The sequence below is a fragment of the Parasteatoda tepidariorum genome, chromosome 6, assembly GCF_982258835.1.
Source record: "Parasteatoda tepidariorum strain Cologne lab strain chromosome 6, Ptep-v5.0, whole genome shotgun sequence".
NCBI lineage: Eukaryota > Metazoa > Arthropoda > Arachnida > Araneae > Theridiidae > Parasteatoda > Parasteatoda tepidariorum.
The window spans coordinates 47884835-47901776 of NC_141760.1; the positions used below are offsets into that span (position 1 = coordinate 47884835).

The 16942-nt window shown below is 27.0% G+C and overlaps 1 protein-coding gene across 2 annotated transcripts in view; it reads left to right on the forward strand.

Moving 5' to 3' along the window:
- Nucleotides 1–16942, forward strand: part of LOC107442193 (neogenin) — a 61765-nt gene that overhangs the window by 34006 nt on the left and 10817 nt on the right. For both annotated transcript variants that reach the window (XM_087165813.1, XM_087165814.1), the window contains exons 10-20: nt 850–1137; nt 1819–1868; nt 4199–4340; nt 6098–6208; nt 7347–7541; nt 8889–8984; nt 10953–11273; nt 12125–12232; nt 13127–13321; nt 14923–14955; nt 16751–16889. In XM_087165813.1, the coding sequence (XP_087021939.1) occupies nt 850–1137; nt 1819–1868; nt 4199–4340; nt 6098–6208; nt 7347–7541; nt 8889–8984; nt 10953–11273; nt 12125–12232; nt 13127–13321; nt 14923–14955; nt 16751–16889 (1678 nt within the window). The remainder of the gene's footprint in view (nt 1–849; nt 1138–1818; nt 1869–4198; nt 4341–6097; nt 6209–7346; nt 7542–8888; nt 8985–10952; nt 11274–12124; nt 12233–13126; nt 13322–14922; nt 14956–16750; nt 16890–16942) is intronic.

Sequence of the window (16942 nt, forward strand, 5' to 3'; positions counted from 1 at the left end):
GTTTTGTGTATGATTTCCTAGTGTTGTTCTGTACTATTTTTGATTTATTAATTCTTGTTTTTTTTTTTTTATCCAGTGCAAGGTACTGGTATTCAGATAGCATTCTATAAATAAAAATTTCCATAAAATTTTTTATTTCGCTTATATATATTCATCCTAACTAATAATTTATATTTTTAACTTGTATATTGAAGGATTAAGGGCAATGTATTGATAAGCCAAATTTTTAATATTTAAAAGAATGTTGTTCATTTTTAGTATAAAACATAATTTCCATGTTAGCAGTAAGAAGATCCCATCTATTATGCTATGCATCTATTATTAGAAATGACAAAAACTTGTTGCACACCTATCTGGAAGAAAAAAAACGTAGGAATAGTTTAATGTAGAAAAGCCTCTTTATCATTATATTTTGCCACAAGTCCTTCATTTGTTGCAGGATTTGTCTTAATAATGATTATATACATTATTATCTTGTGTATAAGTTTACTCTCTCTTTAAAACTTCAAGATGGTATTTAAAGTAGGAAGTATTTATTGTATAAATCAACTCTTGAATTTAAGCTCTTTAAAAAAACAAATTTTTAACCCATTATAATTAAACTACAAGTTCATTGGCTGATATCAATTTTTAGACATTTTAGTATTAACTCAAAAGATGAACAATTAGATTGAAATTTTGAATGTGCTACAAAAGCATTACTTTTTATGCCTTTGTAATTATTTAATATTGTACAAATGTTTTACTATTGTATTAGTTGAAACCACAATTATTATTGAAATTTAAGGACTCAAAAAATATGCCAATCATTTTTTAAATTCTGTTCTTATTTCTATTTAAACTTTCTAGTTTATGTTCCCAATTCTCCAAACTCATTGACTGTCATTCCAAGAAACTCTACATCCATACTAGTTAAGTGGAATCCTCCAGACACAAAGAAGGAGTCTGCGGAATACTATAAGCTTTTTTATGTTGCATCCGGTTCATCAGATGAGCAAGAAATAGAGACCAACAGTACAAGCTATGAGTTGAATGATCTCAAAAAGTTTACTGAGTATACATTTTGGGTGACAGCTTTTAATAAAAATGGACCTGGTATGAGCACTGATGAAGTTACGGTCAGAACTCATGATGATAGTAAGTGTATCATACTGTTCTACTTTATATTTTGATAAAAATTCAAATTTATGTTTTGTTAAAATTAAATCAAACTACTAAAATAGAGCTTAAGCTACCTTAAATGAAAAGAAACATAATTAAGTGTTTAATTTTAATCAGGCCACTCACAGTGTTTATTGGCTAGTATCTCTTCAGATTTACTGTTCTAGAAAATTTTACTTTCTTCAAATTAAGTTAGTTTTATGTCTTTTATTTATATCAGTTGTAAAAAATATCAGTTAGAAAATAAAATAAAAAAAAAGCATTTTAGGTATCTTAAAAAGACTTATTAATAAGAAGACAAAAATATTTGCCTTGGGAGTTCAGAGAAGGTAAGTACAAATTGTTATTTATGGAGTTGGAATTTTTAAAAATATTTGAATATTTCAAAGCAAAATATTTGAAAAATATTTTTTTTTAGCATAATTACACTTAATTATATTACTTAATTTGACTTGAGAAATAACTGTTAACTAATATTTTATATTAACTTACATCCATCAAATTCTAGATTAGTGTTATTGTAATTTTTGTATCAGTTTTATTATTGGTCTATTAAATATAGAAATACTTTTTTTTTTAAATGAAAGACTTCATTGCTTTTGCTGAATTGCTTTTTTTTCTACTAAGATCTTTATATTATCATTTTTAATTTTTCAGAACCGGGTGATACTGCTCAAAATGTGAGCTTAGAACCAGCAAGTTCAACGGTATGATATATTTGTTGAATAGTATTTTTTTTAAAAAAAGTGTTCCTATTTTATTGAATTTAAAGGGTACAACTTGTAATAAATTTAATTGTTAATACTCAAAATGTGAAGAAAATACTTAACTGTAAAAGAAAAAAACTATCAATATGGTTTTTCCTAAATAAAAAATATGCTATTTATTAGGGATCTTCAACCTGTGGCCAGCTGAATGCATTTTAGTGGCCCACAAAGCCTTATCCACGAAATGTCAATGTAAAACTATCAATCACAAACTATCAGCATCAAAAACAATGTCAAACTATCAGTAGTCATAGTAAAACTATCAATAGTCATAGTAAAACTATCAATAGTCATAGTAAAACTATCAATGCAACATATTCACACCTGAGGTAGGGGGATAAGAGAAACTGTTGTATCAGACTGGAGACGTCCTTGGGGTTGACTAGAAAGGAAGAAATAGCGTAGAATTTCTTCTAACGTTGTTATCAGTTAATCAGGCAGTTGACAAAGATGTAAGTGAATTTAAATATAATGATTGGTTGACAATTAAGCAGGGCTTGTGCAATTGATTTACCTAGATTTACTCATATTTACTTAGGTTTCTTAATTCATAAGTATTTGATACTTGAATAAATGCACAATGGCCAGCCTTGATAGTAAAAAAAGGAAAGTTGAAAAAAAAGTGTGATTCTTTCAAGAAAAGGGGATGTCTCTTTACTTTCCTGTGGGGATGTCTCTTTTTTTTTTTAAATAAAAATTCACAAACACAAAACAATGTTTTATTCATTATGCCCATTTATTAAGCAAACAATTATGATAAAAAAAATATGGTGTGTGTATGGTGCCATTCATAAAAACTACAATTTTAGCTTCCTGCAACAAATACAAAAATTTCACTTTTATGAAAAGTTAATACTATTACATAGTTGGTATGATGGTTAACACATTTTATGTCTTCTTTGCAATGAAATACCAGCGTTTCCAAGCCTGGGCATTCTCCATATCAAATTATTAAGCTAATCTTGGGGAAGATTACTCCACTCAGCAAGCAATGCTCTCCGAAGTTCTGATACACAAATAGGAGGTGGTTTACGGGCAGCAACTAGTCGACCAAGCATGTCCCATACATGCTTTATCGGATTCTAGTGAGGTGAGTTGCCGTAAATGGAACACATCTGATAGACTTGCAAACATATAGACCAATATTTCTTTAACGTCTGTTCATGGTTTGCCTTTAAACTGTAGTAACCGTAGCTGCAAATAGCTAATGAGACACGTCGGATGCTGTGCTTCCTCTGCTTCTTTTAGAAATTACTGCCAAATACCAGTTTTCATTCAGAGTTGTAATTAGGGACATTACTCAAATCTGATGTGATGGCATGTGGAAATAATGCTATGATGACTTTTCAGTTTCATCTAATGAGAAAATTTGTGCAATAAATCTTTGAATACATGATGATTGTTGTCGTAAAAGTAATTCATTTTATTCAAAGGACTTAAACACAGATTATTTCAACAGCTCGTGAGTGATTTGGAAAGCTGAATATAAGTGATGTTGTGTATCATGCTAAAATACGTTGGTTGAGTCAGGGAAAGATGCTTCAGTGGCTATTTTTATTGCAGAACAAAGTTTAGCTATTCAGAGAATCTATACAAAATTTCATTAGTGACTTCAATGATGAGAAGTGGTTAAGGGATTTTGTTTTCCTAGTTGATATTACTGGTCACCTGAACTACCATTTATTGAGGAAAGGTCAAGTTATTCATAATATTTATGAGCATGTGAAAGTTTTTGTGATAAAATTAATGCTATGAAAAAGTCAGTTACTAGAAAAAGTTTCAATTCAGTTTCCTAAATTGATGGAGTTTTTGAAGAAAAAAAATATAACATGGAACTCGGGCAATTATATACAGAGCGTTTTAAATCTGGAGGAAGAATTTGAAATAAGCATATCTGAATTCGGTGAAAAGGAAATTTTCATGGATATGTTCTCCTCACCATTCTCTTTAGTTGTATTCATTCTCTGTAATCAATTGTTGATTTTGTAGAGTTTAGTATAAAAATCATTAATCCTTTTTGATCAAGTGGAACTGCAGATTAATCATTACAGATATTCCAAAGAATACATAATATTAGTGTTTGTAGTTCTCTTTTTTTTTTACGTTGGAAAGTTTTTTTCACAATGAACTTCCTGGCAAAATATTTTTAAGTAATTAATAATAACTTCACTTAATTAAAATTGTTATTTTTTTTTTAACTGCAAAGTTATATCTTTTTTAATATTTTGATGGAATTGTAATTAAGCTAATTGAAATTTTATGTACTTTAGAGTATAACCATAAGATGGGAACCTCCTCCTTTGGAATACCAGAATGGTGTCATTACTGGATATAAAATACGTTTTAAGAAACGAAGTGGAAATGCTGAAACTAAAACCGCAGATGGAAGCAGACGATTGTATGCACTTGTTGGTAAGTTTGTAATTATGTTTTATATCTTAACTGTAACAAATAAAATAGTAAAAAAAAAAAAAATTATGTCTTAATTTATTATAAAACTGGCTGATTAAATTTGATTTTTTTTATCATGTCAAGTCGTGCTTATTGATGCATATTCGGAAATACAGAAATGGAAGCTGTTTTTTAATCTCTGCTTTTAAAATATGTAAAATAATATATCAGAGATAGTGATTAGACCGAAAAGGCACCCTTTGGAATAGATCAGTTCAATTACTGGCATATGCCGATGACATCAATGTCATAGGAAGGTCAGAGAGAGAGAGAGCAGTGAGAGAGGCCTCAGCATAAAAACAGAAGTATACAACTGTATTAAAATGGCAAACAAATGTTTCTTTGGACTTAAAGCAATTAAGATCAAGCCTAATCAGCTGAAAAACCAAAATTAAAATTTATAAGACTCTTATTCTACCTGTATTGCTCTATGCAAGTGAAACATGAACACTAAGCGCAGACACTGAGCATACTCTTGGTGTTTTTGAAAGGAAAATCCTTAGAAATATTTTTTGCCCAGTACAGGAAAGAGGCTGTTGGCGAATCTGATACAACTTTTAATTATATAGACTCTGTGGACAGCCACAGATAGTGCAGGTCATCCGAAGCAATAGATTAAGATGGCTAGGCCATATCTGGAGAGGTCCAGAAAACAACGCAGTGCGAATAGCCACCTTTAAAAATCCTTCTGGATCTTGGGCCAGAGGAAGACCTCCAACTAGATGGCTCGATGACACTACTAAAGATCTCAAAGTAATAAAGATTAACAACTGGAAAAAAGTCACCATGGATAGAAGAAGGCGTTGGAGGCTACGCATGGTTGAGGCAGCCAAGGCCTGTAAGGTTCTGTCGTGCTGAAGAAGAAGAAAATAGTATTCAGATTAGAATTGTAACTCTACATTTAAGGTGCATCAGGGGAATATCACAAATCACTCTCATCAGCCACAAATGTAGGATAAAAACAGTCATAAACCAATTTATTTTTCAAATGAAACAAATAATGGGGGATAGGTGAAAAAAAGTTTTTTAGAAAGACTTATGGTTTTCAATTAATCAGATTTTGAAAATGCTTTTTTGATTATTCAATTCAATATTAACCCTAAAGGCATAACGTCCCTGAGTAAAATTGTGCTGAAATTTCTTTATTATGCTTTATTTTCTCATCATAGGTAGGATGCATTTATGCAAGAAAGCCTGCATCTCAAATTGCAGAGAAAGTCACGACTAACTATATGAATTACCTGATAGTTAGCCTTGAATTATACACACCCCTAATGTGTGTAATTTTTAATTCATTACTGATAGGAATACTAAAAAATTTTATTATGGCTGTGATTACAGATCAACCTGTATGAATGTTTTCTTTATCATGTTAGTTTGTAGCGATTAATATAAAGCATTTAGTACAAGTTACTCAAATTATAATTTGGGAAAGGATTTTAAAGCTTTCCTTCTTTTTTAATATTTACCACTTGTGCTAGTTGCTTATTGCCATCAAAATAATTATTTTTTAAAATTTTTTAAGATTAAAATTTAATTTTCTAGACTGTCTTATAACACTATTATTTTTTATTTTGATTAGAATGCTGTAAGAAAACCATTAATGATTTGTTGGAAATCTAATTTTTTATTTTAACATTTTTAGTTATAGCAAAAAATTTTAAATTGTACTTAATGGAATGTTATTTATGTTTTTTTTGTGTAAAATTAATCTTTAGATTTGGAAAAAGGAGCTGAGTACATGGTCAAAATTGCAGCCATTACAGCTAAGGGTACAGGTCCATTTACTGATTGGCAAACTGTTGAAACTTACTCAAATGATTTGATTGGTAAATATATTTAAGATTTATAATATTGTTATATGGACCTCATCAAAATGCATTCATATTTTTTAAATATATTTTTATGCGTCACAGTTAAGTGCAAATTTATTTCACAAATCTGCTTGTGAAAAGAACTGATAATACAGTGTTGGATTAAAGGGCAGTCCATTCACAATGTTGGGTTGCCTCTGGTGACTAAAAAGTGATTATTTGGATCTTTTTTTCGTTTTTGGGCAACTTTTTGAGCTAAAAAGCATACAAAGGCAATTATTTTTTTTGAAAAAGTGTGGACTTTTTGAAGGCCTAGGTGACTATTTTCTCATATATCATGATAATATATAAATGTATAATCAGCAATAGTTTTTTGTTCTATTCCGCTTTTTTTAATTTTCCAAAAAAAAAAAAAAAAAAAAAAAAAAAATAGCAACTTTATGCTTTTATAAACGAAATGTATGAATAAAGAGAATTGAAGAATAAGAGAGAGATAAGGGGTAAAGTCCTTAGGGTTGCTTCATATATGATCAGTTTTCGCTTAGAAGATTTTTGTTTATTGTATTGATCATCTTTGATGGCAGAAATGAATCTAAGTTGGTGTAGTTTTGTGCTACTAATTGTCATTTTTTCCTAATGGTTTTGCTCAGTTCAAAGACTCTTCAATCTATAAATTTGCATTATTTTAATTTTATTTAAGGGAACAATTTTTTTTCATTTCATTTAACTTGCATTTGTGAAATTTTTTTAGTAAATATGGAGAGTTTAATTCTTCAGTTTCAAACATTGACACTTTGGGATATACAAACTACATGATCTTCAACCGAGTCTTATCTATAAATAACATATTACGAAGCGTATTCAAATAATTTTAAAAGTCCAATTCTGTTATTTAAAAATTGAGCATCACAATATCTATTAAAACCATTTGAAAATCAAACTTTGTGATTCATATTCATGGGATTTTAAAAATATCAAGATTTAAACCAAACAGTACTGTCTGTAGTCACCAATTTTTAAAATTAAACATCGCAGTTCAAATTTATGTCACTTTAAAATCAAACATCACGATTCAATTAAATTAAATTAGTAACAATTTTTGAATTGATTCTATGTTGTATAATTATATTGTTTGTTATTTGTTTGATTGTAGAAAGTAAAGTTCCTGAAATGCCAAGCTCGCTGAGGGCAAGACCATCAGCTAATTCAATCTTTGTCAGTTGGGTACCTCCACGTGATCAAACCATTATTGTCAGAGGTTACAAACTTGGTTGGGGTATTGGTTTGGCTGACGTTTACACTAAAATTTTAGATGGCAAGCAACGACATTTTACAATTGAAAAGCTACGTAAGTAAAGTTTTTGTAAAATGCAAAATGTTTTTCTCCCTACTTTTTGTGAATGTTATTGATAAATTAAATGAACTGAAGAGAAAATAACTCTGTAATTGGAAATTTAAATCACATTTAATGTCATTGTTCTGAGAAAGTATTTCACTAAATATTTTTGTTTTTCACTTTATGGAGTTATTATTTACCAGCAAAAGAATAGATCAGTCAAAATATCAATAATGTAAGTTTACTTTCTGAAAATAACCATTTTCTTCAATTATTTCCTTGAATTTTATTTATTTACTCTATCGTATTTAGTATGCATTAACAAATTTAAGCATATAAAGTTCTAGAGTTAGGCTTATTGAAAAAAAAAAATTATTGCCATTAGTCAATACATCATAGCATGCTATGATGTATTGACTAATGGCAATAATTTTTCTTTATATGTGTTGTAGGTGGAATGTCTTAAATCTTCTATTGTTAAATGTTTAAAAAAGTTAATATACATAATGAGCGATTTTTCTGTTGTGTGACTGTTTTCTCGTTCTCGATTACCCATTTTTTACTTTTTAAAGCTGTCAACTTGTACTAAATGGAAGTAAAAAAAATTTTTTTTTTTAATTTTAAAAAAATTGCAGATTTGTAAAAGACGTTTTTTTTTTTTTTTTTTTTTTTTTTTTAGTTTCGAGAGCTCTTTTTAAGAAATTCAATTTAAAAGATGATTTGTACATTGGTTTCTAAAATGTACCTTTTTCTTCCTGTAATGCCTGAATAAGGGTTTGTTCTTTGATCTCAATGTGTAATTTAGCTTAATTATTATTTATTTTTCATTACTATTATCAAACCCTTTTTTTCCAACTTTTTTTAATGATTCAACTAGGCTCTTAGTTTATTTTAAAAATGTATAATTATGTTCAAATACTTGCGCAAATGTTTGTCCCTTTTGATAAATTTCTAATAAATGCCTTCGGCTGAGTTTGAAAACAAAGGCATCATATGATGTATTCTATAACATAAAGGCAACTACAATATTCTAGTAACTGGTATTTTGAACCTATTCCAATGTTATTATGGATTACTTAGATTGTTTGGTTAAATACTTATTTGAATTCTTTCATAAAAAAGCAAACATGAATAATATTAATAAATCGTATGTAGTTAAATGAAAATATTTCTAATTCTTCTTAAATTTTGAGTGAGAAAAATATTTATTGTTAAAATTTGAAATTCTAGCATTGCTACTAATATCTTTGTCATAGACTCTCAGAATTGTGTTACAGTTTATTGGGATTTTCATAATATGTATTGTATAATATGCATCTTTATATATTGTTTTTATTTAAACTTTGTTTTTTTTTTTAGAATCTTCGAGTGAATATGTTATAAGCTTGTTGGCTTTCAATGAAGCAGGTGATGGGAGGCCTGTATATGAAACTGTTAAAACACAAGTGGAAACCAGTAAGTTTTTTTGTCATAAAATGTATGTCACTAAGTGTGTATTCTAATGTATGTCAGTAAGTGTGATTACATTTATGTAGCCTTATTTCTTGTATAGGTTGGGAAGGATGTTTTGTAAGGGAGAAATATATCTACAAGATCATATTTTATATTCAAAGCAGAATATGTGTTATTTTTGTAGCAATTTCAGCTTTTAAAATTTTTCAAGTTTTTTTTTTTTTAATTTCCTAAATGCAATTTTTAAAGTAAAAATAAACTAAATTTTAAAAACCTCATTAGCAGATACAATTGATCAGATTGTGAATTATTTCAAGGTATAAATATTTTATAATCTGAGTGTATATTAAAGATTAATGAAAATGAGTGGAATAAAAATTATTAGAATTTTCTCTATATTTTTAACTTATTTTATGAGTTCTATATGCTTGCAGCTTTGCTGTAAAATAAACTTATTGATTTTCTTTGTTTTTCTTTTTGTCTTTTTTGTATTTATTTATTTGACAAACGAAACAACCTCTGTATGAGAAAACCAACAAAGGCCACAAACATGTCATTCCCTCCATAATTAAACTGTTAGAACTATTTCGATGTAAAAGAAGAGAGTGAGATGGAAATGTACAGTAGGGAATCGATTATCCGGAACGATCGGGACCATCGCTATTCCGGATAACTGATTTTTCCGGTTTTCTGAATCGCTACAAAAGCCGTTTTTTTATTGTTAGACCTAACTGGAAAAAAATTTGGAAATAATCTTAAAAAGAAGAAAAAAAGATGAAGTAATACACTAATGATTATTTCCAAAATGATGGCTTTCAAAAAAGAAAGAAAAATCCTAAAATCTTATGAGGAAAAAAAAATTATTTTTTTGAAAATGGCGGGAAAATTTATTGAATTTCGTTCCGGTTTTTTGGTTTTCTGGTTTTCTGAATTCCGGATAACGGGTTCTGTACTGTATAAGCAAACCTTTGTGGTTCAAAAATGAGTCTGTGTCACTCATGCCTAAATGAGCTTTTGTTAAATATTGAAGGATAAGTTTCATCCTTATTGGTTTTTCCATTGTCTTAATTAATGGTCATCCTACATATCCATACATGCATACAATGCTTTAAACAATAGAATATTATAGTTCTTTATAAAAAAAAAGTAAGGTTATTGGCTATCTACAAGAAGGTTTACAAGTTTTACATATACATATAATGTTTATAAATGTAGATATTATCTTCCCTAAAGTTACTTCTTGTAATCTTTGCTTTGATTTCATATGTACACACATGTTATGTTGCTTAGTTTCATTTGTACATATGTTTCATAAATGTTATAAGAGTTAAAACAATAACATTAGAAACATTCAAAATAATTATTTTTTATTCTTAATAGCTATTTAGAAATGAAATTTGGAAAAAATTCAGTTTAGAAAATAATTACCATCACAATTACAAGAATAATTACGAAATTATAACCAAACTTTAGATGTATTAAATTCTTTTTCTTAGTAGCTGAAGGAGAAAATTAGATTAATTCTGAGTTTTACAACATTGCTTTTTTGTGGATAAGAGAATTCATATTTTAAATTGTGGCCAGCTTATAGTAAAAAGAGACCCAGAAATTCGAAATCCTATATCCTAAGGACGCACAGTTTTTAAAGTCGTTGATCATTGATTTTAGTTACACTTTATAATCACTTACTGTTGTATTTTTGTTTTTTAAAAATACATATAGTTTAGTCTTTCAAATTTAAATGATAATCAGTAACTTTTAAATTTTTAATTTATTTCTTCATTATTTTCAACTGGCTTTTAAATTAAAAACTTCATAGTTTCATCAGTTATTGTTTAGATTTGTTAATGACATTGGATTAATGATGTTATACAAAACTTTGGTATTTATTTCCATTTAAAATAAATGATGGTACAAAGCTTCTTATAACTTTATCAAGAGTAAAACACTAATAATATTTCCTACTTTCAGCTCCAGAGCCGTTGACACCAATGTTACCCCCTGTTGGACTGAAGGCTATTGTTCTGTCATCCTCAACAGTTGTTTTATACTGGACTGATACAACTCTTTCTCGTAATCAAGTTGTGACTGATAACAGATTTTATACTGTTCGGTATACTGCTTACATATACTCTTCAGCTCCAAAGTATCGTTTCTTTAACTCTAGTGATTTGAATTGTATGATAGATGATCTCAAGCCCAATACTCAATATGAGTTTTCAGTCAAAGTTGTGAAAGGAAAGAGGGAGAGTACTTGGAGCATGAGTATTTTAAATACAACCGAGGAAGCAGGTTGGTAATAATTAGTTTATATTTTTTTAAATTTTGTTAATGTAATTTCTTTTAACTACTCAACTGTGCTCATTCCATGAAAGTATTTCGTTTTTACTGATAATTAGAATAGTTTTTGTCTTAATAATTTGATATACTTGTGGCTTAATACAAAAATAACCTCAGTCAATATTTTTTAAAACGGTAACTAATCAACTAAAAAGGACAACTTTTAAGAGCAATATTAAAGTAAAACTTGAGATGAGTAAATAGGAAAACGCTTCCTTAAATATTATGTAAAAGACATAAAATACTTCAGTACAATAATTTTTTTAAAGGATTCTAACATAAATTAAAATGTGAGAGAAAAAGTACCGAATTACAAGACCCTTAACTTTAAAAAATGTGATGGCTGTTTTTGCATTTAGCTACAGATATATTTTCTGGAATTCCAAAATATTGATGGTTTTATTTTCCATTTTCAAGTGTTTTGACTCCTGTAAAATCCATACAAGATTTCATTTGTATTAATCATCGCTTCTTCTTTTATTTTATTAGTTTATTACATATTTGTTATTGCAATTTCTGAGCTTTTTTTTTTCTCATTCAAAAAGCTAAAATTTAGTTTAATACTAATGTACTTTCATTTTAAAATATTTTTTTTCTATCATTTTCAACCATACTATAAAAAATTTGATAGTTTTTAAATAGTCATGTTATTTTTTGTTTAGCATATCTTATGTACTATTGCATATTAAATAGCTATAAAAATAATTTCTAACACTGTAATATGTTCTAATATTTTATTTAAAGTTTGAACTTCAGAAGGAATCTTTTTCTATGTTTTTAAAATCTTATTTTTGTTCTTTTAGCTCCTTCATCTCCACCAAGGGACCTCACTGTAGTTCCTTCAGAAGATGACAATTCTGTAATTAATTTGCATTGGCAGCCACCTAAGCAACCCAATGGCCACATAACAGGTCATTATAATTTTTTATATGCATAATAGATTATAAAGACAATAGATAATAGACTATGCATAATAGATTAGTAGGTACATTTCTAACCAAAGAAGTAGCCTCATAATAGTGAATTAAAGTTATTAATGATATGTATTTAAGAAAATGGACATAGTTCTTTAATACATATTTTGAGCTGTGTCCATTTTCTTTGTGTATTAAAAGCTTTTATAATTTTTTAAACACACATTTCATAGTTGTATAAAAAAAAGCTCAGTGAGAATATGCAAAGACATAATGGACTGTAAAGCCTTTGAACTTATGTTAAAAAGGATTTTAAGTAGTAATACTGGGTGTATAGCGTTTTTAAAAAATGCTTAAAGGTGCTTATTTTTTATTTAAATTTTTTAAAAGCCCTTAAAGGTGCTTTTTTATTCGGGGTTTGTAAAAAGTGCTTTATAGTCCATCTTTAAAAAAGAGATTTTTTCTTTGCTGTGTCAATTGCCGTTCTAAATTACAAAAAAAGCATGATTTTCACAATTTTCTCTGCAATAGTTATCAGAAACGAGTTATTTTATCATAATTATGTGAAGTTTGTGGAAATGTTTTTGAATTTTATTGATTTTATGTTCATAAATTAAGACATTTAAACAATAGAGAAATTTTTTTATTATTGCACAAATCGTAATTATAATTTTTTTTTTTAAAGTGAATTAGAAATTTTTTTTGAGTGCTTAAAAAGTACTTAAAATGTGCTTATTTTTTGTTGAAAAATCTGACTACTCACCATGTAATATAATAATCATAATAATTATCTTCAGGAAAGTCATTAGTTTTTTTTTTTCCACAATTATTATATTTCCTTGAAATGATACCTTGAAATAACAAAATTTCTTTATTCAATTGCTTAAACAGGTTATGTGATATTTTACACTACTGATAAAACACAACGAGACAGAGATTGGGTTGTAGAAGGTGTTGTTGGTGACAAAATGACCACTATATTGAAAGGTCTTACTCTGGATACAATGTATTATTTTAAGATACAAGCAAGAAACAATAAAGGATATGGCCCGCTTTCTTCTGAAATAGCTTTCCATACAGCTGCAGGTGCTTATTATCTTTAAATTATTAACTAATTATTCATAAATTGTTATCATTTTGAATTTTATTTATTTGAAGTTCATGAAATAAATAATAGAAGTAGTTATTTTTATACAATAATATTGAAACTATAATTCTGCAGTAAGAAGAGAAATAAAATTTATCTTTATTTGCCATCTTTTTTCCTTAATATTTGATTTCCATGTGCAATTCTTTATTTCTTTTGTAAAATTTTTTTATAACTGTCTAAAATTTCTCTCTCTCTCTCTTTTTTTTTTTTTTTAAAGTTACTTTCCCATAACAAAACTAAATGTGTTTATTTTTTGAAAAAATTTCAAAAGCTTGTTATTTTGAATACTATTCAATTAAAATTAATTTTCTTTTAGTACAACTATCCATTAGTGTTCACAGGCTTCCTTTTGTAGAAGGTTCTCCATAAACTCTCATAACTTATTTCGCGATATAAATCGTTTTTAAGTGTCTTTTCTTTTACAATTTATCAATGAAAGCACATAGCAAGCAATTAGTTGATAATGTAGCCATTTTCATTTTTGAATCTAACTTTTAAATGATTTTTTTGAATATGCATAAGAAAATTTTTAAATTTAATTATTTATTTATTTTATGTGTATAATTATATGTTACTCAATCCTGATATTTGTTGCATTCAGTAAACATGTTTTTAATAGCAATTGTATGTATCTATAGTTTTTCTGAGAATTTCTTATAATTAGAGATTTTACAATGTGCCTTGAAATTAAAAGAATTTTGGGGCTTTTAAAAATAATACAATAAGTTTTCTTGTTGGATTCTTTTATGTAATGTTTCAGTTTATTTTGCTGCGTTTAGTACCTATATTCAATGAATTATTAAAAAATTAATACTTGCATTAATGGCTTTAAGTTGAATTAGAGAAACAAGGATCTAATACATTTTATAAAATTTCAAGTAAATTTAATTTGTAAAAACTAAAATTTGACCTTAAAACTGGAAGGATAAAAAAAAACTTTTTGTTTCATCTAAAATGTTATTATTTTATTAATTTTGTATCTTTTTTTATTTTCCTTGAAGAGAATAAAAGAATATCTCTTAATTCATTTTTTAACATTAATCATGTATCTTTATGCTTAAAGTAAGCTCGTTTGGTTCCTAAAGCATTAAATTGTTATTCAATTATGACAATTTGGTTTGAAAACCATAGTTTCCAAAATGAAGCTTATTTCTATTTATTTTTTATTTATTGGTTCCTATTAATTTTAATTTCTTGATCTGTTTACTGTTATTCTTGTTTGACTTGGTTTGATAGACCTACTTTTCGAAATAAAGTTTCTTTTTAATTTATTAGAAAAATTTATTTAATTTATTAATTAAAAGAAAAATTTATTAAATGTGAGATTTGTATTCATAGGGATACTGATATCAATTGGAGTAAATAGCTTTTTTTATGTTAATGATTACCTTTCTTTTTATTGTTTTGTCATGATTTTTTTTTTCGTTTCTTTTTTTATTATTTATTTTGTTTTATTTATTAATTTTGTTTTATTTATTTATTTTTATTTTGTTTTAATTTTTTATTGCATGATGTTTATTTATATTTTGAAATTTAGGATTAGCGCTAGCATCTGGATCATCATATTTTGGTGAGTTTTTATTTTTTATATTATTGTTTCTTATTCTAATTTTAGAAAATTTGACTTTGCAATAAAGTTGAGATAAACCTCATATAAAATTAAACTGAATCTCCATTCTTGAATCATTGCTCTTTTTATTCTTTGTAAAAATGAGAAATTAAAGCTTCAAATTATTATTGATTTTAAATAAACATTAATTATATTTTTATGGATTACCAAAATTGTTTTAAATTTTTGTTTTTCTTTAAATTTTATTTCTTAGTAAAATTCATTGTTTTTTTATTTTAAAATTTTGTACCAACTTTTTTATTACTTGCTTGAATTTATTTATTTATTTGGTTAATTATATTGAATCATGATTTATTGGATTCCAAAATTCTTTATCAAACCTTTTTTTTCCAATTCTTGTACAACTACTTCTCCCAGGAAGAAAATTAAGTTTCTCTATTAAGTACACATACTTCTGGGGAAACATGGGGGCTTTGAAAGCTCAGAGGACTTAAAATTAGCTCAGGGAATACTCAGAAAAAACTTGGGGACAACTCAGGAAAAATGAAAAAATTTGTTGAAACCTGTAGAAATTGTGGTTTTTTTAAACTTAATTTTTAAATGAAATTTTTATAAGAAAATGTTTTTTACTTAAGCCCTCATCACAAAATTACTAATTTTTCTACCCAATTGTATTGTGAGGTCAATTCTGTTGATACAGCGATTTTAGGTTAAGTAAAAGCATTGTAAAAATGTATGCTCTGTAATGTTTGAATAATTTCTTTAAGGTTCAATTATTACTTAAAGGAGAAATTCAAATTATTTTTTGAACTAAAACAAATAATTTTTTCAAGATTTGTAAGTTGTTAATGTTCCTTGAACTGCTATAAATAATTTAAGTCTAAAAAATTAGGCAATTAATGTGTGAGTCATAATATTGTATAGTATAGTACAACTAGATAAAATTAAGGAAAGATAATAATTTTATATTGATAATGATACTTAAAACTTTAGTTTTTCACGCATTTAAGAATTTTACTGCTGATTTTGTCCACCAATATTATTATTTATTTATTAACTTATGTATTGAGCTGTTGTGTGTGTCTCTTTCTTACTAAAACCTTTATATCTAAACATTTTGTGTAACAAAAATTCAAATTCATGTCTAAATACCTAAAAGAAATAATGGCTATAGTGAAAAAGGAATTTGAAAAAGGCTAATAATTATCCTTACACTAAAATTTTGGGTTTTTGTCAAAAATGTGATAACTTTTGTCGAAACTTCATTTGATAAAAACTACCTATGTCAAAAAACGATTTTTTGCTATGATGAATAAAACCATGGTTAAAACCGAAAAAAAAATTGTTAATTGTCAAAAACTTGCCAACCCTGATGTAATTAGATTTATTTATGCTATGTAAATCAATAAATGTCACTTCTAGAAATAAATGATATTTGTCCTATTTTTTCAAATCTGAATTGTTAGAAAGATGATTATGTATTAATTTAAAATCCTTTTTCCTTGTCATCTTTAAAAATTTTGTTAATTAGGATTTCAACTTTTCTGTTAAAGATATTGTTTAAGTAGAATATAAATAAAAAAATTTCTATGCCAGTGCTAAGTTTTAATTGGAGGTTATTCTTCATTTTTTGAATTAATAACTTAGAAAAAAATGTTTAGGCTTAAATTTGAAATAATTTTTTTCTTGTCTCTATAAAAAACCTATAAAACATTTGGACCCTGAATAGTTGCACACAATGCAAAATTGAATTTTTTTGAAATATGTTTAGTAATGATTTTTTTTTTCTTTTTAGAGAGTAAAGGATTTGCTAATAGTTTGCTATACATTATAATTTCTTGCATTTCTGGCATTACAATGATCATCATAATTGGTGTTAGTATTGCAGTTTGTAGACGTCGCAACAGATATTTAGCCCCTGATGGTTGCAAAAGGTATTAAATTGATATGTTAAGAAAAGCAACTAAGTCTTTACTTATCTACTGCT